Source organism: Etheostoma cragini, chromosome 2 (assembly GCF_013103735.1).
Source record: "Etheostoma cragini isolate CJK2018 chromosome 2, CSU_Ecrag_1.0, whole genome shotgun sequence".
Lineage (NCBI taxonomy): Eukaryota > Metazoa > Chordata > Actinopteri > Perciformes > Percidae > Etheostoma > Etheostoma cragini.
In genome coordinates this window covers 7,241,913-7,266,130 of record NC_048408.1, presented here as the reverse complement: position 1 = coordinate 7,266,130, position 24,218 = coordinate 7,241,913, and the positions used below count along the sequence as shown (strand labels likewise).

Below are 24,218 nucleotides of genomic sequence, written 5' to 3'. Positions count from 1 at the left end.
GCCAGTCCATTCACAGCTTTAAAAACAAACAATAAAATCTTAAAATCAATCCTAAAACGTACAGGAAGCCAGTGCAATAAGCAAGAATTTGACTTATATGAGCGCGCTTTTTAGTTCCAGTTAAAAGACGTGCTGCAGAATTTTGGACTAACTGTAAGCGTGAAAGTGCTTTGTGACTTATACCGATATAAAGTGCATTACAGTAGTCTAATCGAGAAGAAATAAAAGCATGTATAGCTTGTTCAAAACTGTTAAAAGACAAAAACGGTTTAACTTTGGCTAAAAGACGAAGATGATAAAAACTAGATTTCACAAAACTAGATTTCTAACTAGTTTTCTCCCTGGGCTAGTGGTATCTATTCAATCTTTACGCTTAATTGCCCTTGTATGGCTGTTTTTACTCAATAACCTCAAAGACTTTTTTTCTGAAGGTCAACAGCGTGAGCTTTTGCCTGGGATGTGTTTCATCAGATACGATGAGTTGGGGGGGGAGGGGTTCAACTGCGGTAGCATGTCAAACTGTATCCTGCTCTTTGGTCCCAGAGTTAATTATTGGTGGTGGTAAACACTCGCAGAGATTTGGCAGAATGCATTTGGGTCACATTACCTGACAACACATATATCGTTTTTTCGGATACTGAGGCATGTTACAGGTTTTCACAGCTCGTAGGCATGTGCAGTACTTGAGGGCCAAATGAGATGCTTATACATCTCTCTCAACTTTATTTTTGTATGTTTAAGCACATGTTGATTTGTTTGACTGCATCTGCGTGGAACAGTGGAGTACTTTTTTGTAGGAGTATGTTTTGAGTGTCTTTTTAAAGCGTGCTCTTATTGAAATGGCAAAAGTCAACATTGCTGCTTTGATTTCTTCTATTCCTGAAATACCAATACAATCTGTTAGTGTGTAGGCCTATGCCAGCTTCAGGCTCTTGTCTGATCTCTCTCCCTCTTTCTCACTTCTCTCCCTCAGATTAACGAGTTAAGTAATGTGCCTGTACCAGTTATGCTGATGCCAGATGACTTTAAAGCCTACAGTAAGATCAAAGTGGACAACCACCTATTTAACAAGTACGTACATCACAGCTTATGTGCTGTCAGGGCAGCCTGTTGAAGGCACAATCTGTAATCCACGTGTAAACAAAACGGTCAACCCAACACCAGAGTTCAGAACACCTGCTTCCACACAAAAATGGCTGACTGATGTTTTTGTTAAGTGATGACTTCTTTGCTCAAACACTCAAATTGCAGATATATTACATTCATTATAGCTTATCACAATACAAACTGAGACTTTCTCTGACTTGCCTAATATATGCTGTATTTAGAATGAAAGGGACCATCCATAACATGACAATGACTTAACAAAGCAGCAAAGCAATACGAATCACCCTCATGGCAAAGTAGCAGTCTAGGACAGAAGCCGTATGGGGTTTTCTTTAAGCCTGTATGGCTGAGAATAGCATGTAATCATCTCCAACAAGAGAAATGTGCTGCCTTGGTTGTGCACACAGGAGTTGACAAAATCAACGGTGCTTTGAGTCTGAAGTAAATGAGTCACCATAGCAGCCTTTGCCACAAAGGTGGATCATATTAGGTTGCATGACATTTCATAGTGATTATCAACCCCCCAAAATAGTCTGTGTTCATTACAACACTGTTGGCAATTTCCAACTTGAGACTTCCTTGTTCCTTTTTGTTGATTCAATGTATCTGTGCTTGTTGTCATTAGGGCTGCACGATATGAGGAAAATGGGCAATAATGTTGTGATAATCAGTTCTGCCGTTCTGTTGCTTTCAGTATTCTTCTAAAATACAACAAATTGCTTGTTTAATTAAATACAAATGAAAGGAAATCATTTCCAAAATTATTTTATTAAACAAATTGAACATTGAATTACAGAACATTGAAACAAAGAAATACAGTTGCTTTTTAAAGTACAGTTTTGTATAATATTTTCTTTTACCACAAAAAATCTCTGAGTGTCTTTTGCTATATGTTGCAGCCTATGGCCATGTGTTTATTGAGCCAGTTGATTTCGCGATAACAATTTAAAAAGTAAATTGATAATAATAATGTGCAGCCCTTGTTTTCATGCCACATTAATTCGATAATCCTGTAGCTTCTTTGAGAGATGCACCCACAGTTTATGCACACAATTGTGTCTTTCTCTTTGTCACTCATTTACAGTTCCCCAAAAGTCTCTCGTTGCTTTTGAGAACTTGCATATCAAATTCTAATAGCCAGACTCAAACCAACCAATATTTACAGCAACCCAAATCTATTCTCACAACAAAATATAAGGGCTGAAATGTAAAATGCGAAGATATATAATTTGCATTGGACATCTGCTATTTAAAAGCAAGAGATAAAGCCACACTGAATCTGTGATTTTGGCTGCAGAAAATGTATTTGTATTTCACATTGCACTCTGCTATATTTTGTAATGATTGGGATTTTCGGTTGGTGGTATTGTTTACTAGTTTGCGGTCATGCATCTCTTTGCATTTCTTTATTTGCTGCCAATAGGAATTCGAGATGGCCCTAAATAGAGTCAACATTTACCATGTATGTTTAATAAAATCTCTAACTGTTGATATTTTTAGACATCTGGCTTTACTAGTGAATGGAAATGTCAGTGGTTAAGGTAATATGAGATGAAATTTGTTTTTTTGCAATACAAATCACAAAGAAACCAATGTTAGGGTTTACTTTGCTATTTGGTGCACTTCTCCTCCTGCTAAAAGGCAGCATTTAAAGTAATGCTCACAAGTAGAACTAGAAGAGCACTCAGGCAGCGCAGACCTCCGCCAAGGCCTTCCCTATCTGCCAACGTTAACGTTACGACTTGGGCGTTCACATGAATTTTCCCAATCGGAAACTAATGTTTCCGGTTATTCGGACACCTCATGAATGCAATACAAATGCTCTATCTTCCAATGTTATTGAAAGTGACCCTGTGATTTGGATCTACTCCAAAATTGAATGGATTCTTCCTTGGCCCATGCTGCACTTTTCCCCAAGTCTCATGACAATTGTAACCCTGCTAAAAGGCAAATGTTTTTTTGGGAAATGAGCTCAAAGCTGTAAATGGCAACTGTGAATTGCATTGTAGTCTGTGTAGGATTCACACAATAGCAGACATCCAAAAGCAAGCTAACCTTTTTCAAACCAAACATCAGTCTTCCTCCTCATTTTCAGCGATGAGCCTCTGAGCTCCTGTTTGTTGTTCTGACTCTTTGCTACTCTCTGTCTTCTCCTTGTCAGAGAAAACCTGCCTAGTCGATTTAAGTTCAAGGAGTACTGTCCCATGGTGTTCAGAAACCTGAGGGAGAGGTTCTGCATCGATGACCAGGACTACCAGGTAACTTCTGGTTACAGGACACAAGCGAAATGAGGTGTGGGAACAATAACAAGCTTCGGCTTCATCCCGCTACTTTTGGACAGATTGAATATATTATTTGTCGCACTTCATAAATATAGTTTTTCCTTTTGGTGTGTTGCTATGCCCTCATTGTGTTTTTATATTTCATTTTTGTATTGTTATTTATTTTTTCGAAATAAAGACACAATAAACAAACATTTGATGAAAGAAATGACAATTATTTTAAGACAAAAAGTGGTCTTTGGAAGTGTAAATGTCTACTTCGATGTAAGGATATAACCGTATGTCTTTTTGTTTTTGGCAGAACTCTCTGACGAGGAGCGCCCCACTCAATAGCGACTCCCAGGGTCGTTTCGGCAACCGCTTCCTGTCCAGCTACGACCACCACTTTGTAATTAAAACTGTGTCCAGTGAGGACATCGCTGAGATGCACAACATCCTAAAGAAATATCACCAGGTAGACCATAGTTCAGCCTTTAGTTGTTGTTTTTTTTTACTTGTCCGGTCAAGCAAGTGAAAAAAATTCTACTTACCCAAAATTGTTTCTAACTGGCCCCAAATTGTTTAGTTTTTTACTGAAAGTGTAAAAAAAGCATCAACAATTCTAACTCCAGGGGAAAAAAATGTTGAAAGAACATCAGTCGGAAAAACTCTAAACAAAAACAACACAAATATCAAAATAAATAAATTTAAAAAAACCTTAAAAGCTTCAAAAACGTAAAAGAAATGTTGGGGAAAAAATCCGTCAACATGCATTCTCTGACGGGGCAAGATTGATAACATTGTTTATGATCCAATGATCGGGGCTGCTGGGTTGTTGTATTTACTTGCTCAACGGGGCGTTTTACTTACTGTTTAACCCCTCGTACCACCACACGGGACATACAGAGTATTTTTGACTTAGTACTTCGATATCTGTAATGTGGTTAAATTTTGGCTAACAAATGTGTGCTTTCTTACAGTATTGAATCTAAATGTGTATTGTTTATATAGATGAAGTATAGGACTGAAACGTAGGTGCAAAGGTCCGCAAAAAATAATTTAAGAGTAAATGCTGCAGAACTGTTGAAAGGCAGACTGAAGAGCAGTGCTGTGTTCAGTTTTAATCACTTTATAAACTGTATATTTTATTCCTTACTCCCACACTTTGTTCCATTAAACTCTCTGCTTTCCTCCCTTGATTGGCTCCAGTTTATAGTGGAGTGTCATGGCAACACGCTGCTCCCCCAGTTCCTGGGCATGTACAGGCTAACGGTGGACGGGGTGGAGACATATATGGTGGTGACCCGGAATGTATTCAGCCATCGCCTCACTGTACACCGCAAATATGACCTGAAGGTAGAACACGTTTCTTCACTGCACTACAAAAACACACACAAACACACACACACACACACACACACACACACACACACACACATTAAACTCAATGAAACTTGAAGTACAGCCTCCAGTCACACATTTGTGCAACAACATCCATCTCTCTACTGTAACCACTCTTTGAATGATGAATGTGTGAAAATGTATATACGTTGTTAAAGCAATGTATGACGTGTAAAAGGACTCTCCTCCAAGAAAATTGACTAAATTGATTTATTTGAGTCAGAGCAATGCAAGTTTAGATGAAGGCTTACATATATTGCTCACCTAATGTAGTTGGATTTTGCAGTGATTGAGGGTCATAGCAGTAGTTTAACAACACTGCTATCGTGGCCAATTATAAGTTGTGTAAATCCTTTGTGGCTTCAGAGGGAGCTGTGTTGGTACAATAGGTTCTGGTTTTCCTCATGCTTGAAAGCCAAAATGATATAAGTTCTTCTAAAGCAGTTTTAAAGTTCAGGACAATGTATTGACTGTGTCAGTAGTTTTAAGTATTTGAGGCAAATATGAACAAAACCAACTAAATTTGAAAAAAAAAGTTGCGGTTTAATTTCCTTACAATAAATAACATTTGGAGTAAAGTACACTATACAGTTCTGTTCGCCTAAGTTGTGAATGGTCATGGAAATTGTGATGTGGGTCTTTCAAAAAGTCAGGTGAAAGTTTCTCTATGAAAATGTGTGAGAACCCGGGGGTAAGAAAAAAATCTGTTACATAAAGTGTATTTTTGTGCATTTCTTTCTGACTTTTTCCCCTTTGAAATACTAGACTCTTTCACCTCTTCAGGCTTCTAAAAATCCCTCTTCAGTTGAACTGCTGACATGTCATGTTTACACTGAGGCCATAGTCTTTGACGAGGGGTCCCAAGTAGACATTGCTTCATTTTAAGGGCCCACAGGCCAAAAAGGTTTGGGCACCAGTGCGTTAGACTGACCTACCATCTACTCAGAAGTCTGCTTTTACTCAACTGATAGCAGGAACGACATTTAAACCCCAGTAAATGTAAAGTTCTTATATAGCTATATCTTATGTCAACAACTACTCAAAGCGCTTTTACAAACAGGAACAGGAACCATTCACACACTGTGGCCGAGGCTGCCATTCAAGGTGCCAACCGCTCTTCAGATAAACACTCACACACATTAACACTCGGATGCGCAGTTCAGTGTCCAAGTACACTTTGAACTGAGACTGCAGGACCAGGGATCGAACCACCAACCTTTTGATTGGCAGGCGACCATAGCTCGACTGTATCTTTAAATGTAAAGAAGTGTCAACCCTATAAAATTTTAAAACATGAAAACAGCTGAGTGAATGCGTTTCTCTGCGAATTAGGATTTACGGACCAAAAAATTCACACGATCACAGAAAGCTTGTATCAAGTGGATGCGTCAACAGTTTTGCTGTCATCTCTTACAATTCCTCATGGGGGCAACATAAGCTACGCACTGTAGGTTTAAGATGAAGCTGTAGCTTTAAGATGAAGCTACAGTGCAATATACTCAGAAAAATGTATGCTTTTCAGTTTCAAAGTTCATATTCTACTGGTAAAATCAGCAGGAGATTATAAATCGGGCTACAATGAAGCATTCTGGGTTTGGGCTGAATATTACAGTGCACCGTTTCCCCCACCAGTCGTTATGAACACAGTGTACTACCGGCTTCTTTACCCTCCCCTGAAAGCATAAGGCTCATCTCCTGCCAAGTGTTCTCTGGAGAGAACAACCTTACCTTTCCAATATTGACATTTAAACAAATGCACTGTGTTAACAATTCCTCAGATGTTTCTTGAGCTGCTTTCAATTAATTTTATTTTTATCCATTTTTTCCCTCATTTTTAGGGTTCTACGGTCTCAAGGGAAGCCAGCGACAAGGAGAAGGTACGTTTTATTTCTGTGCAGTGACGGCTGCTGACATGATGGGACAAAAATAACCGCCCTTAGCTCACGCAAGGCAAACTTGTCAAAATGAGTTAAAAGTAAGTTTTAAGTAAAGAGATGTATTCTGGTAGTAGTTTTGCACTGATTTCATATAGTCATTGTGTGATACTCTGTTTTGTTGGCTCATATGTGCTGTTGAATACTGACAAATGTCAGCTGTTGGTTTGGGACTTAATCTGTCCCGTGAAACCACAAATCACTGAAAGATCATTGATTCTCATATTATCTTGATGCTTTTATCATAATATGACATTAACGACCGTAGTATCAGCAGTATCTGTATCTTGCAGGTGTGTGGCTCTGTGGTTCCTAATCATCATTACCAACATTCCTGCTACAGTTTGATACCGAAATACTTCCCCTCTCTCCAGGCTAAAGAACTCCCCACTTTTAAAGACAACGACTTCCTAAATGAGGGCCAGAAGCTGCAGATAGGAGATGACAACAAGAAGGACTTTTTGGAGAAACTAAAGCGGGATGTAGAGGTAAGAAACAGTTCAAGGTTTTCATCTGGTTTTCTGTAGAATTGATCAGCTTCAAAGCACAGTGTGACCCCTTACTCTGTTTAGGCTCTTCTGACTGTCCGCATTGTACAAACAAGTGCTGTGAATCGGCTCCACCACAATGAAGCCATCTGTATGAGAAGCTCAGAATCAGTTTAAAATTTCACAACTCACCATCTTCGAATTGATCTTAAAGGGTAGTTTAGATTTTTTGTTTTTTTCCATCCTGGACCCTATTTTTGAAAAAGGTCCATTATTAAGCGTGAACGCAATGTAACGTTATTGGGCAAATGTTTAATGTCAGTTTGGTCCACTAAAAGGGCCTTTTTTTCTGCCCCTAAAAGGCTCAGATTATTATTCTAAGTGCCTGACCATGGAAAGGTTCCATACAGAGCTAGGCCTTTTTAAACCTCCTTTGAGATCTTTCTGTTTAGTCGTTCTGAGGTGCACAGTATAGAGCCAACATATTTCACTTTTAAATCGGTAAACTACGTGTTTCTTTTAACCAAAACTAGAGTTGTAATGGTTGGAAAAGTGTAAAGATGACCCAAAACGGCTATTCATGGTTTTATTTTGTTTCTGTTGACTTTGAATGAAGTGTATTTTACACTGCTAAAATGACATTTGTGTGTGTGTGTTTACATGGAGCCTGGTGGATTTAGAAAATGCAATTTTGCAGTTGTTTTTATGTAAAAAAAAAAAAAAATAGATCTTACTCTTTGACAGACACTAATTAATCTGAGCCTGTCAGCGGCAAAACAAGCACTTTTGGGAAGGTAAATACAAGCTGGACAACGGCCCCATTAAATTACATTGTAGCTTGTTTCGCCGCTGCCAACTGCACCAATCTTTCTAAATACTGGACCAATGTCAAAGATTGTTGTTTCCATCAGTCACTTAGACACAAAAACTTAGAAAAAACAGTATCCATGTTGAAAAAAACTGTAGTTACACATTCAAATTGTAAGAAATGTGTCTATTATTTGATTTAGTTTGGGTAGTCTAGCTTTTATGGTTTTTTTCCAGATGTGACAACTAGACATTTATTTATTTATTTGTGTGTGTGTGTGTGTGTGTCTGTCTCTCAGTTCCTGGCGACCCTAAAGATCATGGACTACAGTCTCCTGGTGGGGATCCATGACGTGGAACGGGCTGAGCAGGAGGAGATGGACGTGGAGGGCGTGGGGGAGGAGGAGGAGTACGATAACGACGGGATGGGTGGAGGCGTGCTCACCGGCTCTTTCGGCACGCCCCCTGACAGCCCCGGAAACCCTCTCAACTGCGGGGGATTCTTCGGCCCTGGGGAGTTTGACCCCTCTGTGGACGTTTACGCAATCAAGAGCCACGACTGTGAGGGCCTGCCTTTGACATCCGTCTGACTTTCTGAATCGAGCGGTAGCTTAAAATAAAGCATTGTGCCAGCTGATTAGATGACAAACTTAAGAAAATAAGCTTAAGAAATAAGATGAATAATCTTGATATTTATTTTGTTGTATGTTTGACATTAAATTCCAGACTATCTTTTTCAGCCAGGAGCACCTAAAACTACGGAGTAGAACAGTCAGAGCTATAGCAGTAGAACCGCGTGTCTCATCAAGCCACCTCAGCCTTGATGGTGAAACCTTGTGATGTGTTGTCCTTGTGCTAGGTGCTGTGAAGAAGGAAGTGTACTTCATGGCTATCATCGACATCCTCACGCACTATGATGCTAAGAAAAAAGCTGCACATGCTGCCAAAACTGTGAAACACGGGGTGAGACAACATCATCACTACATCACCATCCTTCAGTCTATGGTTACACATACAAAGGGCAGATTAAGAAGGCTCAAAATGTTAATTAGAGCATTTAAATAAATCAATGACATGTTGACCACTTCATGTAAAATCAATATTTCTAAAGCAATAGATTAAGTAATTTAATATTTATTTAATCATTAAAAGTCACTTCAGTAATATGATGAAATGCCTTTTCATCATTCTTTATTCAGATTACCAGAGCTTTATTGGAGTTCATTGTTATTTCAAAATTTCCCTTTTCATACGTTTTGTTTAAATAAGCCGGTTACTGTATTGCACATGTTCATTGTATTTATTTGCAGCAGCGTCTAGCTTGTTGATTCCGAATAACTTAAACATTATTGATGATTTAGCTAACTTTTGGTAGCGGAGCTTGCTCACAGAGAGACTGGGAGCATGTGATTGGCTGAATGGTGAGACAATAACGATGACTCAAGTTTTAATACTTTATTCATAGGTCATAGGGCCACTGGAAAGGCATTTTACTCTACGTAACGCAAAGAATAATCAAAATCTAAAGTATTATTGTAGATTGTGTCTCTCTCTAATTGTCTGCTTATTTTGGTTTTGTTTCTCAGGCGGGCGCCGAGATCTCGACGGTGAACCCGGAGCAGTACTCCAAACGGTTCTACGAGTTCATGTCCAACATCTTATCATAGACTCATCTCCCGGGCCAGCCAGTCACTTCCTGTCATAGATCTGTCAAATGCCACGCACTTATTTCTCGTCTCCCTCACCTCAGCGTAGGTCCATCTACCCCCAATAAAAATAAAAATAAATATTGTACCAGTATCCTCCCGCAGCCAGCACCAGTCTGGCAGGAAGGATGCACCGAGCCTGTTACACTGTCCCACACAAACCGCCTCCCCAGCAAGGAAAACTCGTTAAAACCGCTCACTGAATTCGGAATGACATCTCTATAATCTGAACCTGTTGTTTTTAAATTTGTATGCCTCCCAGTCCTCTACAGCCACCTTGTTACTCCTCACGCCAGGACGGAAACTGTCTCACTAATGCCTTGAACGAGTATCAGCTTCAGCAGTTAACAGTCCGTTTGTACAGTCTCCTTGGTTTCTGTTCATGTCGTCGTTGTTCTTATGATTTCTATTAGACACACACACACACACACACACACGTAAACAACTTGAACCGATGCTGACTGGTCAGATTGCATGACAAACTTTTTGACAGTCGCCCTCCGGCTTCTCTCTCTGTAACAAAAAATTCAAAGTACTGCTAACAAATTGGAACGACAGGGGATAAACACGTTAATATATAATGGTGTATAAAGTAAACAAATGCAATATAAAAAAAATGCATGGCTGATGTGTACATGAGACTCCACCAGTAAATCGAAACATCAAACCACTGAACTTAGCATCTGAGTGTTACGACTAAAACAACAAAAAAGAAAGCAGAAAAAAAAATGGATATTGAATGTTACGTTGCCATATTGTTTTTTGAATATTTTTGAAATTTTAACCGTGAGCTTGGTGGAGGTTGGTCTAAGAAAAAAACTTCACATAAAAAGGGGAATTCTGCAGCAAATACTTGTTTTATTACCATAAGGATCATTTTTATATCTCGTTTACATTAATGTAGCAATTTTGTGTTTGTATACAGTATTGTTTTGTTACCAACAGACATTAGGAAAAAAGGTTACTTGAAAAAGATTCATTGCATATTAAAGGGAGTTTTATCTTGTTTTTGTTTGGGCTATTTCTTAAGTGACTCCTAAAACCTGTGTCAAACAGTTGTACAGTAACAAATGTTTTTATTTAGGTCACATGATCAAAGACCAAGCTATCTCTGACAACTGACCTCACTCCATCTACAAAGGAAGACTGAGATGCAGTTGAAAACTCCGGAAAAAGCTAGTAATTGGAGTCTGAGTTAGGCTGTCAAAACACCATTATACATTTCGTTAAGCAATACTATGTCACTAAACACGTTATAAGGCTGAGTCAGGTTACATTGAAGGGGAACTCAAGTTATTTCATATTACATCTCCATAGACTAGAGATTTTACAAAGACCAAAATTGAAGCAGCAGAGGCCAAAAAAATAACATTTAACGTCTAGTATGGGTCAATTTCCCCAAATTCGGCATTACACACTTTATATAAGGCAGAATTGACAAGACTGGCCCTGCAGGCTTTTTCTGACAAAATGTCAGAAGTGTTAGGGAATGTCTTTTTGCAGTATTTTATTAGTCTGGATGCTACATTAGTGGCTGTGATGGCACTACTCCAAACCTTTTAATTGTTTTAAGCTGGTGAACAGCATTGGCTAGCTGTGATATGTGATACAAAAGAAAGTGAGTATTTTCAGGTGGGCCAACCCTGGGTTTTAATTTCAGTTGCAAAATAAGTCTTGGATTGGTACAGAACCTGTAAATCAGATTCACACAATGTGGCAGTGTAGTGCAGTTCTACCAATAACAGCCGAGTTGAGCGTTTGAACCTATGTTAATTTATTGAAGAAAAAGAGTACAAGCAGTATTTTTATACAAAACATCGGTGTTGAAGTGTGGGGAGAAACAGAAGCCCTAGTCCATCCTGGCTTTAAGGGTTCGTGTGGTGATCTTGTCTTTCTCGCTGCCGATAAAAGAAAAAGTTGTCACTCAGTGCAAACCTGTCATTTCTCCTAACATTTGCATACTGTACTTCATCACTGAACTTACATGACATGTACGACGACTCCCATACCAGACACGGCATCTCTATCAACTGCATTCAGCATGGCCTGGGAGATGGTCTCAAACAGGTCCTCAGGTTCCTGCACGATCAAAAACAAAAACTGAACATTACCTGTGGCCAGAATAACTGAACCCTGGGTAGACCTCATAGTGCACAAGAGGCTGAAATCAAGCCATTACGGTATAAATAATTTTAAACGGACAAAGTGGCAGAGTTATACCTCCTGTAAAGTTGAACGCTGTGTTGAAACCGTGAGCTATGTGAACAAACCCTTTCTTTTCCTAATCATTGTTGAATCAACTGGATTTTTTTAAATCGAATCTTGAGCCTAAAAATAGATATTGATTTGTGACATTTTCTGAATCGTGCACTGCTAAAGGCTATAATAGGATATTTTACCATCTTTAGACTAGGACAGTGACTCAGTATGGGGCAATTTGATACTTTCCATTTCATGTAGGCTCCTGCAAAAAGCATGTACTTGTAAAATTAGGGGAAGACTTATTTGCACATAAATAATTGGTAGTAACTGTTTAACAGCCTTCAAACACTACTTACCATGTCGGGCTCCCACAAAGATTCACACATGCCGTACATCTGCTCTGAGCAGGTGCCGCTCACAACAAAGTCTTCTGTCACCATGGGGCAGCCAATCAGATCCAAGGAGCAGATGAATGGCTCTGATGTTTTAGGATCTAGTCCGGCAATCACAGGCTCGATGTAGTATGGCCCAAATCTAATCAAAGCATCACATATTAACCAGATGATCTTTTACCTTTTATGCAAGTATTTATGCCCACAGTAAATGGACCAAGGTAAACGGTGCAGCTTGTAAGTTGGACACAGTTCTTGTGTACACCAACATGGGTCAGTATTAAGTTCAGTGCACTAACCTCCTTTCATACAACAGATTGGACACCATGCTCATGAAGGTCTTGGGCTTGATCTGGCGACCCTCTTTAAGCTCATACAGGTTCAGTCGGAATTTAAGCCTCTGGGATCTACACAAAACAAAGAGCCATCACTCCTGAGACATTTTGCATTTCATGATCCTTGAAAAGTCACAGAGAATGCTAGTATTACATATTTCCTTGGTGTAACTAACAGCTTTACTAATACAACAGTTTCCCTTAAATAATATTGGTAGAATCAGCAACACTGTCGTTCTCGGGGATACATTGTTAATGTGGTACTGAACTTAAGACTCCAGGCCTTCTCTACAGTAGTGTTACCCTGATTTTCCACAGGGCACACCTGAAAATAGACCTGACGTGGCACGGTTGATGGAATATCAAGCATTGACTTGAATCGCAGTGATCCTGAAGGCAGCACAGACGTGCCCAGTAAATAGGGGTTAGTCTTACAATACATAGGATCTGAAAATTGTCAGAGTGATTTAGTTAAACCCCAAAGACTGTTTTGCCACTCTGAGAAAAAGACATGGAGGTTAAAGACACTCACACTGTCTGAACGTCAGTGGCCAATCCAGCCAGCCCGATGTACAGCTTATCTCCCATAGGGAAGATCTTCTGGAAATCTGTGGTGACCATTTGAGCCTGAATGCCAAATCTCCGGTCTGCTGCTATGGCCACACAGTTCTTCCCCCGCATGGCCATGACGGCCCCTCCATTATAGGACATAATAGACTGGAAGAAAGGTAAGAAAGTCAAAACTGAAACAATAAAAAAAATACAAACACACACATACATATATATGTGTGTGTGTGAGAGTTGGAAAAAAAGTATCAAACATTCTATCATTCAATCACTTAACTGTTAGTCAGTTAGGCTCTGAGATATTTAAATATCCAGCATGATACATACAAAATGGTATTTAGGTAAAACGTCTGACTGAGTCGACATAGTTGTCTGCTGACAGTATTTTTTGAAGTCTGACATTACCGTGCTAACTTACTAGCTTTAACGTTACCCCGGTGCTAGCGGTTAGCCTCATTTAGTTGATGCTTCAGCCAACCAAGCAGACAATGTATTAAGAAACGTCAGCTGATAGTGACACAAACAAAACTAAAGTTACAGCAGTTAACTTACCTCAGTGAAAGAATGCCATTTAAAGTGAATTCGGGAAAGGATATTAACCCACTGTACACAATACATTAGCTCATGTGCAGCTAAGTAAGCTAACGTTAAGTATTTAGCTAGCGTTCGCTTTCCGGCTATTGCCGGCTACTATCAACATGTACATCTTCTGTGTCGTTAAATGAAACTAATTGTAATTCTAATGAACCAAGCATTAGTTTTCAGAGAATATTTACTGACGTTAATTTTTGTGAGCATGCTAGAGATGTCTAGCTGTGAGCTAGCGTTAGCAACATTAGCTTAGCGCTTTTAACTGTTAGCCTTGTTAATTAGTCAATTTTAGCATTTTACCTAAACCACTATTCGCATATGATCGAATGTTAGGTGTTCTTACCATCGCGAAGGTGTTGCAGTGTCTTCCCTAATTCTAGAACTTGTAAACTCCACTTCTACTTAGCTAATATGAATGACTGCTCGTCAGTTTCCAGAGTGACTACACGATTTAGAAGAAACACAGAGATCAAACTAGCATGATTCTCCTACAACATCTCTTGCGCAGAGGGGTTTGGCTGGATGAACGGAACTCGGTGTAGAGCGCAGCTGCCATTGGTGGATATGGCCAAAGGCGAATAGGGCATGCATAGTTTGTTCGAGGCGTGTTAAAGTGAAATTAAAACCCGGAGAACATTTTTTTTATTTTTTAAAGATGTTTTTAAAACTGGATTGTCACTGTTAAGCAGTCTTATAATAGTATAAAATACTCGAAATAAATACTTAAGTACAAGTATATTACCAGAAACCGTGATTGGTAGAAGTTAGGTATCTTTTAGAGCACTACTTTACTGTACTTTAGTATCCAAAGTAATTTCATGATGTTAAATGTACGTAACTATTAAAGTCAAACTAAAAGTAACTAATTATGAATTTTATTGTGGCTTCCTCATAGGGAAGCATAATATTCAGGGTTACCACACCTTCTTAAACATCAAATTCAAAGTCTGACATCAATCAAGAGAAAAACAAAATTAGAATTTTTTTTTCACTCCAACGTAAAACCATGTGTACTTAAACGTAAGCACTAATGAGGAGTTGTGTAATAATTAAATAAAAACCTACTTCTGAAGACTTTTACAACAGCAAATTAAATTCTCACTGTACATCCTGACAAAACAGTCTGTCTTCAAAATAAGCTGAGATCTGTTTTATCAGTTTTGTCACAGACAACAAAACAGAGGCCCTTTGTTTTGTGTGACCTGGAACCATTTTATTAAAAAGGTTGAGGTAGGTATTTGACCAAGTTTATATTTGGATGTGTTTTATCTAGCAGTATCTGAACGACAAAAGTATCGCCAGTGACAACATACATTTATTTCAATAAGCAAAAAATAATAATGGCACTCTGGAAATATGTTTTTATTATGTTTGCAACTTACAGGAGTAGACTAAGTAATAAACATATACTACAAAAACCTTATCAGATAAAACCAGGTCCTAATATACTGTACAAACTAAAACAATGGGCTGTACAAAGTTCAGACCACATGAACCTTAAAGGGGTAACTAAAACGGATTAACCATCATAGTCTGAAATATAAATGAAGTTACCATTGTGGAAACTATTTTTCAAAATAAAAGCCACAGTTAGGCATGGGGTCATGTAGTTCCTTGTTTGATCACATGACACCATTATCCTCACACCTCTGCTTTAAAACATTAAAGAGACAGATGTGGGTGGCTTAAGGTCCTTGCACACAGAGTCTGAAATTTTAAACAAACATGACCTCACAATGTGTCAATCATGTTTACACACTGCCTCCAAAAAATGTCTTCCTTCATAAAAATAAAAATTCAAAACGGGTCAAATTTTCAGTTTGTTGCTTCCGTAGCCAGCATTTTAATGTGTTTTGAGAAGGTAGAAGGAACGAGCCTATCTTGAAATGCAGCACAGAAAGGTGCATTCATAACTCATACCTCAGTCTGTCAACAGGTCAGGTGGTAATATCCAGTAGGGTGATGAGGAAGAGAATTAAAGAGAGGAATATGAGAGCACAGACAGAAAAAGGAGAGCAACAGGGTAGTGATGACGACAGAGAGAGGGCAGCGCAACTCTTTCACAGCGACAGTGGCGTCACATCTTGTACTGTTTTTTGCGAATTGTTTCGAAACGCGTACAGTAACTTCGGACTCAGTGTGCAAGGACTCTTACTCTTGCCAAACCCTTTCTTCTAATTAGTTCAGTTTATCTGTGTGATCCACGTGTTGGGTATTCATCTCTTCATGAAGTTGTCCAGGGAGGCTGCGGTCCTCTGAATGGAGTGGATATTCCTCTTCACTCGGTCCTCTACGGAAGAGCTGGCAGCGCTCTCCAGTTTCATGTTACTGCAATAGGGAAAGGTAAGTGTTACTGGAGCTAAAAAAAAAAAAAATAATTAGCATTCAAGATTGTACTGACCTGGAAACATTCAAATCCCTCATCAAAACAAACTCTTTCAGATCAGCCTTCCGCCTACAATAGTCTCACATAGAGCTGGGCGATGTGGAGAAAATCAAATATCCCCATATTTTTTACCAAATACCTTGATATCAATACCGCAACGATATTGTAATGTTGACTTTTGGTGCGTTCACAAAATATTTACACAATGAGAATTTTGATTAATAAAAATCAGTAATGTGGATATAATGACTAAGTGGGTAAAGGCAAATAATAGAATAGTTACAACTGGTATGTTCAGAAAAGTACCCTTTTGCCATATTACGCGATCCAAAATCTATCACGATTCAAGACATGATATAATACTGACATATTGCAGCTCTAGTCTCACATAGTATCCAGTCAGGTACTGGTTTTATTGTTCCAATTGCTTTTTATATGCTTGTTTTATATGTTGGTATTGCTTCATCTGTTCCTAATGTGCTGTTTTTACTGTAAAATGTCTGAGTACAATATAAAGCTCTATATAAATCAAATGTATTATAATTATTATTGAAGGTGAAAAACAAAAGACATCAGTAGGATATTATGTGTGGATTCAAGACAGAATTCTAATAATAATAATAGCAATATCCCACAGTCACTGATTGTCCCCATGTCGCTCAGAACTTACTGAATGAAGCCAGCATGGCGGTCATGCTTGGCATTTTGTTCCCGCTGCTTTTCCTGCTCGTCTTGCTTCTTGTATCTCCTCACGTTGTTCTCCCTGTCCTCCTCCCTCTGCTTGGCCTGGTCCATCATCTCCCGCCTCTTGCGCTCCAGCTCATCTGCAGAGAGCTTCCTACATCAGACAGAAAAAAATAAAAACATGGGGAAATTATTGCTCCATTCAGCATGGGTGGTGATTAAGACAAGGCTCTGAAAAACTGATTATCATTTAAAAACCTAGAATAATAATTACCTTAACCTAGAATTGTATTATGCTCGCTCTGACTTACTCAAAGTCAGAGTAAGATATGGATATGGCAGCAACATGACAGAGGAGTTATGACTGTATAAAGGGAAACTCCAACATTGTTATGTAATCATTAATCAGCACAAAATTGAAAGATGAATGGCACACTTTAATAAAGAGTTTTTTAATGTGCATTATGTTTATTGTTTCAGTTTTATTACATACTGAAGCATTTAAACAAACTTTTGTGTTGGAGTTTGTAACATTCCAAAATGGTCATTTTGACTGAAAGATTTTCATTTGTACTGTCAAAGCATATTGGTTCCAATATCCCTCATCGGTTTCATTAACTACAAATAATCGGCATCGACCCCTACTACAAACGCCCTAAATTAGAACAACAGCCATCCTTTACAGGTGCAGGGCCCACACTTTCTGGAGCCTTGTGAAGTCTTACTTGGACACAGGGTGCCTCTGTCTGTGGTTCCGCTCTGTCTGTAGGCTGGAAACTCTGGGCTCAACCTTCCTTTCGCTTCTGTGTGAGGAAGAAGAGTTGAACTGACTGTGTCTGTTGTTCCGGGGAGGTGATCGGGAGCGGCTCCTCTCACGGCGCCCTGAGGGATTGGAGGGAGCCGAGGACTGGTGATGTCTGCCAGCGGGGAGCTGAGAGGGAAAACATCACCGTTGGGACTTACAGACTGGGCAACACGGGTGGAAGTCAAACATCATCAATGTGACACACACACACACACACACACACACACACACACACACACACACACACACACACACACACACACACACACACACACACACACACACACACACAAAAGTTTGGGGTCACTTACAAATTTCCATTTCACTCCATTATAGACAGGATACCAGCTGATCTGAGTGGGTGGCTGATCTTTAATGCAATGTCTACATTTCCCCATTATCAGCAACCATTCATCCAATGTTCCAAAGGCACATTTTGTTTACTAATCTGATAATATTTTAAAAAACTAACTAAGGAAACATGAAACAACCCTTTTGCAATTATGTAAGCACATAATGTAATCTGGAAACTGCTGCCCTGGTTAAAAAAAACAAGGCCACTTATCTCAGCTGGGATTCTGTCTATAATGGAGTCCAATGGAAATTTGTGAGTGACCCCAAACTTTTGACCGGTAGTGTATATATAAAAAACACATCAATATCAATATTGCGACAATATTGTAGGGTTGACTATTGGTGTTTTTTTTTCAATATCTACACAGCTTTGATAAATACCCATAAATAATGTGACTGTACTGACTAAGTGGGTAGAACAGCCAAAACAGTCAGTCAAGTTAAAAAATGACTGTAATACAGAGATTCTTCAACAGGGGCTCCGGGGCCCTTAGGGGGTCCTCAGTTACTGCAGAGGGGTCTCCAATTTTTTGAAAGTTTTTTTCAGTACATAAAAATACCTCCGACATTTGTATTGTGAGACAGGTGCGCCGCAGGGGGATAAGGAAGTCAAAAGTTGCAAGAAACTCACACCGCAAACTGTCTAACTTGGAAAACCTTAATTTAATAGTAGGCAACGTCAGGCCAAATAAATGAAAAGAGTTTCTTTGAAAACTTTTGAAGGTTTAAAAAAAAAAATGTATATGTCCTAACGTAAGTCCAACATATTTTTAGCAAATGTAAATCAGCCTATTAGTGAAAAAAACACATTAACAACGCTTCTCCATCTTTCTCAGTTAAGGTGTCCTTGGATTAAAAAATGAATAAAAGACACTGTAATGCAACCTTTAAAACCAGGAAAAGACAACACTTATGTCATAATACAATATTTAAAATCCCATAAACATAAATTTTAGACAATATTTAGTCCCATATCAGGATATTAATATTTTATCAGTATAATTAAAACTGTTAATGTTGATCAAAATAACTGACCAGTAGGCCGTAGCCCGGGAGATGATGGGAACGAGATTTGGTGTCTGCCGAAGAGTCATCTCGTGAATGTAACCTAAAAAAATAGATCAAAGACAACAATCAAACAGTTTGCATTAAGTGGCTAAACTGAAACATGGTAATCTGGCATTATACATCATGTTGGCACACAGGAATCACAGATATACAGTAGTAAGTTCCAATTATTGCTCAACCAATCTCCTTGCATACCGGTGTTTTTTCTCGTCCTCCTCGTCTGAACCAGAACTTGAACTCCTTCTCTTGTGCTTCTTCTCCTTTCTTCTCTCTTTGTCTTCTTTCCTCTGCTTCTCCTTCTTTTCCTTCTTCCTCTTCTTCTTTTTGTCTCTCTTGTCAAGATTCTGGCGCAGCTGTGGGAGAACCAACCGATGTTTTACCATGAGTAAGGAACACTTGAGAATCTACCCACTTCCTGATACGGTACCCCTTTTTCTAACACTCAACCGCCATTGTCTTTGTGTTGATAAAGTTAGTGGAAACATCACTGAATGATGCCGAGAAGGAGAATACATGTAAATAACCAACATGAGTGGGTTGAGTCATTTAAAAGGAAACTAACTAAAATATTTTTTTAAATGTGTGAAAGTTAGCACGTTAGTACAAATGTCAAAACATCTTAAGTTAAGAAGACTTCAAGAATGAATCTATTACGTGAGTTAGAGTCATTTTACCATTTCTTTAATTTTCTTCATCTTCACTGGATTACTCAGGACTTCTCTCTTCTTTTCTTCCTCGCGTTTCCTTCAACAAAAAAAAAATTAAGAAAGATTAAAAAATTGCAACTTTTCGACCATTCTCTGAACTACCGACGAGAGATATGGAACTTACTAACCGGATTTCAAACAGGGGGTCTTCCCTGATCTTGGCAGCCAGGTCCAGGTTGGAGGCAGGAGTGGTGGGGTTGAAAATGGACCCCGGCAGGAGGCCAGTCTCCGCTGACGGACCGCTCTCTGGCTCCTCGTATTGGTCGGTGATCTGCTTGTCAATAGAGCGTCCCAGCAGATACTCATCTCTGGACACCTGACCAGCAGGGCCCTGGTACATCCAGTCCAGGCGATCATCCTTCTTTCTGTCAGCATAAAAAGAGGTACACCATGACTTAGAGCAGGGGTCTTCAATGGTTTTATAAGCCAAGGATGCTTTAACTAAAAGAGAGACAGTGCAGGGACCCCCTACTACATAAAGAGCTTTCTGATTCTGATATCGTACACAATTGAGTTGCATATTAAACTGGGCCTACAATAACCTGTAACCTACCTTAAGCATGTATACATACATTTTTTGTGAATAGTATTCTAAACTATAAAAAAAAATGTCTGCATGTTTTACTGTTAAACATACTTGTGACACAGTGAATCCTTAGGATGAACTGTATCTGTGGATGGCTACCTTAGTGACTACCTTACCTACAGGCCAGGAAGGATCAATAACGTAGTTTTTTTTTAACTAAAAGGCTGATAAAAATTTGCTAATACTATATTTAATTCATGTTAAAACGTTAAAAAAATGTATGCAGTCTATGACTTAGCCACTACTTGTTTGTCTTAATAACCCCAAAAAACAACTTTCATGATCACATCAGAAGAATTACTTGATGGAGCCAGCTTCCTGTGCAAATCTTGTTATTTCTTCTCGGGCTCGTTCGTCTTTCAGTTCTTTCTGGAGCTCCTCAATCTTCTTGCATTCAGCCTCATGTTTCTGTTCAGCTTTCCAAACACGCTCAATATTTTTCATAGTCTGGGGATGCCAGCTCTTTTTCAAGTTCTGCCAGAAGACAAGACAGACGACATTTAGTAACTGTAAGTAACTGTGAAAACTATTAGGTACAAGATTAGCTAAGTGTACAAGTTTGACTTAAAGGTGTTTGACCCTGTCAACCAAAATTATTAACGTAGCTAAACGGAACGAGTTTATACCATACAAGTAGATATTACGCTAACGTTCCCAGGAAAAAAATATGTCGGATACATTCGGCATGGAAATAATTTATTGTGAAGCAGAATATTTCAACAGATATTTCTACTTTTACAGTGACATTTAGCTAGCTAACGTTGACGCTCAGTTAACCTAAACTAACGCACACTACCGTTTGCTATTAGCTAGGGTTTGAAATAGCTATTAAAATATAAGAATAAGATTAAACCAGTTAAATTAAATATTGCTGAACTGCACTGTGACTCGTAACCATTCCCAGTAGTGGTATGTTCATCTCGTAAACACTGTATAGACACCAACAAGCAAACGAACATCTTTAAACACCCATATTCTGAATGGAGTTTGGTATCAACAAAACAGAAAGCGCCTATTCTGAATGACATAGCTAGCTCATACTTACCAGATCGCCGCCCCCCATCTTGAAAAATGTGTCGTTTCAATCCAACAAAAATGGAACTAAACAAATCTGTCCTCAAATCTAAAAAAAATAAAAATAAAAAAGGTGGAACATCGAAAGTTCACGGCTAGCTAGAAAATGGAGCCACCAGGCATCTGTGTGTGATGTATTTGGTACATTTCCTGTTTTCCATGATACACTTTCCGGTTGCAGCTCATGGTGCCTTCACATGCCCGTCGTAAGCTCCTGACATTACAGCTCTCCCGTTGTGAATAAAGAGTCAGCGGTGTGATTCAGCATGACTTTCAAGTGTTTATGCTTGCAGTTGTAGATGGATGCTGTGTCACTGTAGGTACTTTGGTGGTCGTTCATTAGGATTAGGTGTACAAAGTGTATTATGTAATAAAACGCATCATGAAATCTAACAGCGCCTACGGCCAGCATCATGACTCTGAACGCAACAGTTCCATCGGTTTTATGTTCATCCCATAGAGTCTATGGGATGAATAGGATTGGTTGATTAGACTTTTTTTTAATATCCCCCCCCCCCCCCCCCTTGAATTTTTTACACTAATTGAAATGTCTTTAAATACACATTAACATGAATTCAACACACTGTAGTAAACAGATAAATGGAGGCAGAAGATGTCTTTCAGTCATCAATGCACACATTCAGCGACACACAGGAGCTCTTTCAAGCTGGGCACCGTTTCATTCACAACACCTGTCCCATCAACGAGGAATCAGAATCAGAATCAGAAATACTTTAATAATCCCAGGGCGAAATTACTTTCGTTACATTACTCCATATGTAATAGACATTACTTACTTACTTCAGTTTGATATAACACAATTTTATACAATATATATAATTAGGGGGTCCCCGCTCCATCTCGCCATCAGTTTGGGGGTCCTTGGCCTGGAAAACGTTGAAGACCCCTGCCATAGATTGTATATTTATTTATTATTTATTCATATTTACTGTCTATGGTTCATCCATATACATATAGGGCCTTCAGAAATAACCTAACAAGAATGTTCCGACCCTTTCACTTTTACATATTTTGTTATGTTGCAGCCTTTTGCAAAATCGTACTTTAGAAATTTTTGTCTATGTATCTATCTATCTTTCTATCTATCTATCTATCTATCTATCTATCTATCTATCTATCTATCTATCTATATTCTGAATCACTTGTGTAGAAAAGCTTTTCAATTAAAATCATACTCGGTGTACTATCTGATATATGATAAAAACATTCAAACATTCAAAGTCTGCTGCTACTACTACAAATGTAACTACTATTGTTCATAATAATTTATCAATAATAATTTTAGAAAATTGACATGCAACTGTATTTAACTGAAAATTTTTATACCATATTTGGTAAAAAACAAGAGATATAACATAGACACAGACTATAGTTTTTTATTTAAAGAACAATGACAGATTAAATACAAGTTGTTACACCATCATATTTAACTTATTACAAGTTTTAGAACTTATTTTATTACAGTCAACTAAAACATTTACTACAGCAACCAATTAAAACAAAAAGTTTCCCTCTTGTTCTACTGACTAACATTAAAGAAGACTATCAAACAAAACATAATAATAGTCAATACACAATAATTGACTTATCTTAAAGCACAGTCTTCCATTTTTTTTATCTTCTATACATAAATACAGCAATTTTGAGCCTCCAATAATGCAAGCTCCCTAATATATAGAAATATCAGCCTTATGTCTGTGATGGGTAACATACATCCTAATGTTTTTTAAACTGTAAAACTGCTCACACTGCTTGCTACAGAACTATTGATCACATAATATTGATTATGAAAGTTAACTATTCCAAACAAGTAACCTAAACACATTCAGATGCTTGTGTTGTTCAACTGCTGTTGAATTATTAACTTAGACTGCTAACACAGTCTTCCTCTGCATGCTAGTTCAGGTTAGTTAAACGAGTAGTCAGTGTCAGTGAACATGGAATCACTGCAGACACACCAGCCGCTCTTTATCACATGTGTTGAGAGATAAGCCCTCCACACGTTGTTTATTGATGACAGGGGCCAGTAGCTTGATCCTTGATCCAGGAAGCAAATGGCTATCAAGCTGATGATATTTGGAAGAACTGTATAAACTAGGGACAGACTGATTATTGGCCTGTTTTATGGCAGTTTGGAGAATGTCTGCATCTGCGTTGTATTTGCTTGATAACCGATAAAGTTAATGAATTAAAAAGTGTTCTCCTTTGGCTGTGCTGCAGCTCTGTGTCTGTCCCTCTGCTTCAGTTTCACTCACCACTGAGTCTGACTTAATGTCCCGCCCACAACACTATCTGACTCTCTTTTACTGTTAGTTATGTTGAAAAGTTTCTAATTGATTAAATGATTGCTTAAGGCGTTTAAAAAAAAAAAAGTTGGAGTTTGTAACATTCCAAAATGTTAATTTTGACTTAAAGATTTTCATTTTCACTTTAAATGGATATTGGTTCCAAATATCGGTTATTAGTATTACTGACTACCAGCAATCGGTATCAGCCTTCAAAAGCCAGTATAGGTCGATTCCTAGTATAAACCAACTTAATGAGGAAAACCTGGACGCTTTTTGCCTAACGTTCAGCTATCACCACTACCTGAACTTTTTGAGGCATGAATCAAAGCAACGTTCTTAAAAAGATTTTCTGTTGCACATTTGGGAAATGAAAATCAATCCGTATCAACATTTCTTATTTTTGGCCACTTGGGGCCAGCAGAACAAACACACAACACTGTCATTTTATCATTGA

At 38.5% G+C, this 24,218-nt stretch overlaps 3 protein-coding genes across 4 annotated transcripts in view; 1 reads left to right on the top strand and 2 right to left on the bottom strand.

Annotated features, from left to right (window-relative positions):
* Nucleotides 1-10,710, top strand: part of LOC117954422 (phosphatidylinositol 5-phosphate 4-kinase type-2 beta) — a 14,715-nt gene extending 4,005 nt beyond the window's left edge. Inside the window, exons 2-10 of the mRNA XM_034888212.1 lie at nucleotides 974-1,071; nucleotides 3,269-3,365; nucleotides 3,691-3,843; nucleotides 4,578-4,724; nucleotides 6,608-6,646; nucleotides 7,078-7,191; nucleotides 8,298-8,559; nucleotides 8,858-8,961; nucleotides 9,585-10,710. Of these exons, the coding sequence (XP_034744103.1) occupies nucleotides 974-1,071; nucleotides 3,269-3,365; nucleotides 3,691-3,843; nucleotides 4,578-4,724; nucleotides 6,608-6,646; nucleotides 7,078-7,191; nucleotides 8,298-8,559; nucleotides 8,858-8,961; nucleotides 9,585-9,665 (1,095 nt within the window). The 3' untranslated portion in view covers nucleotides 9,666-10,710. The remainder of the gene's footprint in view (nucleotides 1-973; nucleotides 1,072-3,268; nucleotides 3,366-3,690; nucleotides 3,844-4,577; nucleotides 4,725-6,607; nucleotides 6,647-7,077; nucleotides 7,192-8,297; nucleotides 8,560-8,857; nucleotides 8,962-9,584) is intronic.
* cwc25 (CWC25 spliceosome associated protein homolog) lies at nucleotides 7,530-21,625 on the bottom strand. 2 transcript variants are annotated; one of them, XR_004658820.1, is made up of 10 exons: nucleotides 21,427-21,625; nucleotides 20,683-20,855; nucleotides 19,924-20,160; nucleotides 19,763-19,832; nucleotides 19,284-19,441; nucleotides 19,056-19,128; nucleotides 17,587-17,792; nucleotides 16,848-17,015; nucleotides 15,958-16,119; nucleotides 7,530-7,540 (listed from the first exon to the last, which is right to left on the bottom strand). XR_004658820.1 is itself a non-coding variant. In XM_034888224.1 (9 exons), exons 1-9 carry the CDS (start codon nucleotides 21,442-21,444, stop codon nucleotides 16,008-16,010), a joined length of 1,215 nt encoding a protein of 404 aa, XP_034744115.1. In that variant the 5' UTR covers nucleotides 21,445-21,625; the 3' UTR covers nucleotides 15,139-16,007. The 2 variants fall into 2 exon arrangements, 1 of the variants encoding a protein (XP_034744115.1); XM_034888224.1 differs by lacking the exon at nucleotides 7,530-7,540 and having other exon boundaries at nucleotides 15,139-16,119.
* Nucleotides 11,458-14,391, bottom strand: psmb3 (proteasome 20S subunit beta 3). The gene is made up of 6 exons (XM_034888241.1): nucleotides 14,135-14,391; nucleotides 13,166-13,350; nucleotides 12,598-12,705; nucleotides 12,263-12,440; nucleotides 11,689-11,783; nucleotides 11,458-11,602 (listed from the first exon to the last, which is right to left on the bottom strand). Exons 1-6 carry the CDS (start codon nucleotides 14,135-14,137, stop codon nucleotides 11,554-11,556), a joined length of 618 nt encoding a protein of 205 aa, XP_034744132.1. The 5' UTR covers nucleotides 14,138-14,391; the 3' UTR covers nucleotides 11,458-11,553.
* Nucleotides 21,626-24,218: the final 2,593 nt, after the last annotated feature.

Bases quoted from the DNA above. Each gene is read 5' to 3' on its own strand.
- cwc25 (XM_034888224.1), bottom strand. The intron at 20,161-20,682 runs GTAATTCTTCTG...TTATGCTGACAG, and splicing joins CAGGAAGCTGGCTCCATCAA to AAAGAAGGATGATCGCCTGG. The intron at 19,442-19,762 runs GTAAAATGACTC...GTTCTCCCACAG, and splicing joins TGAAGAAAATTAAAGAAATG to CTGCGCCAGAATCTTGACAA.
- psmb3 (XM_034888241.1), bottom strand. The intron at 12,706-13,165 runs GTGAGTGTCTTT...TGTTTTGTGTAG, and splicing joins GCCACTGACGTTCAGACAGT to ATCCCAGAGGCTTAAATTCC. The intron at 12,441-12,597 runs GTTAGTGCACTG...TGCTTTGATTAG, and splicing joins AATCTGTTGTATGAAAGGAG to ATTTGGGCCATACTACATCG.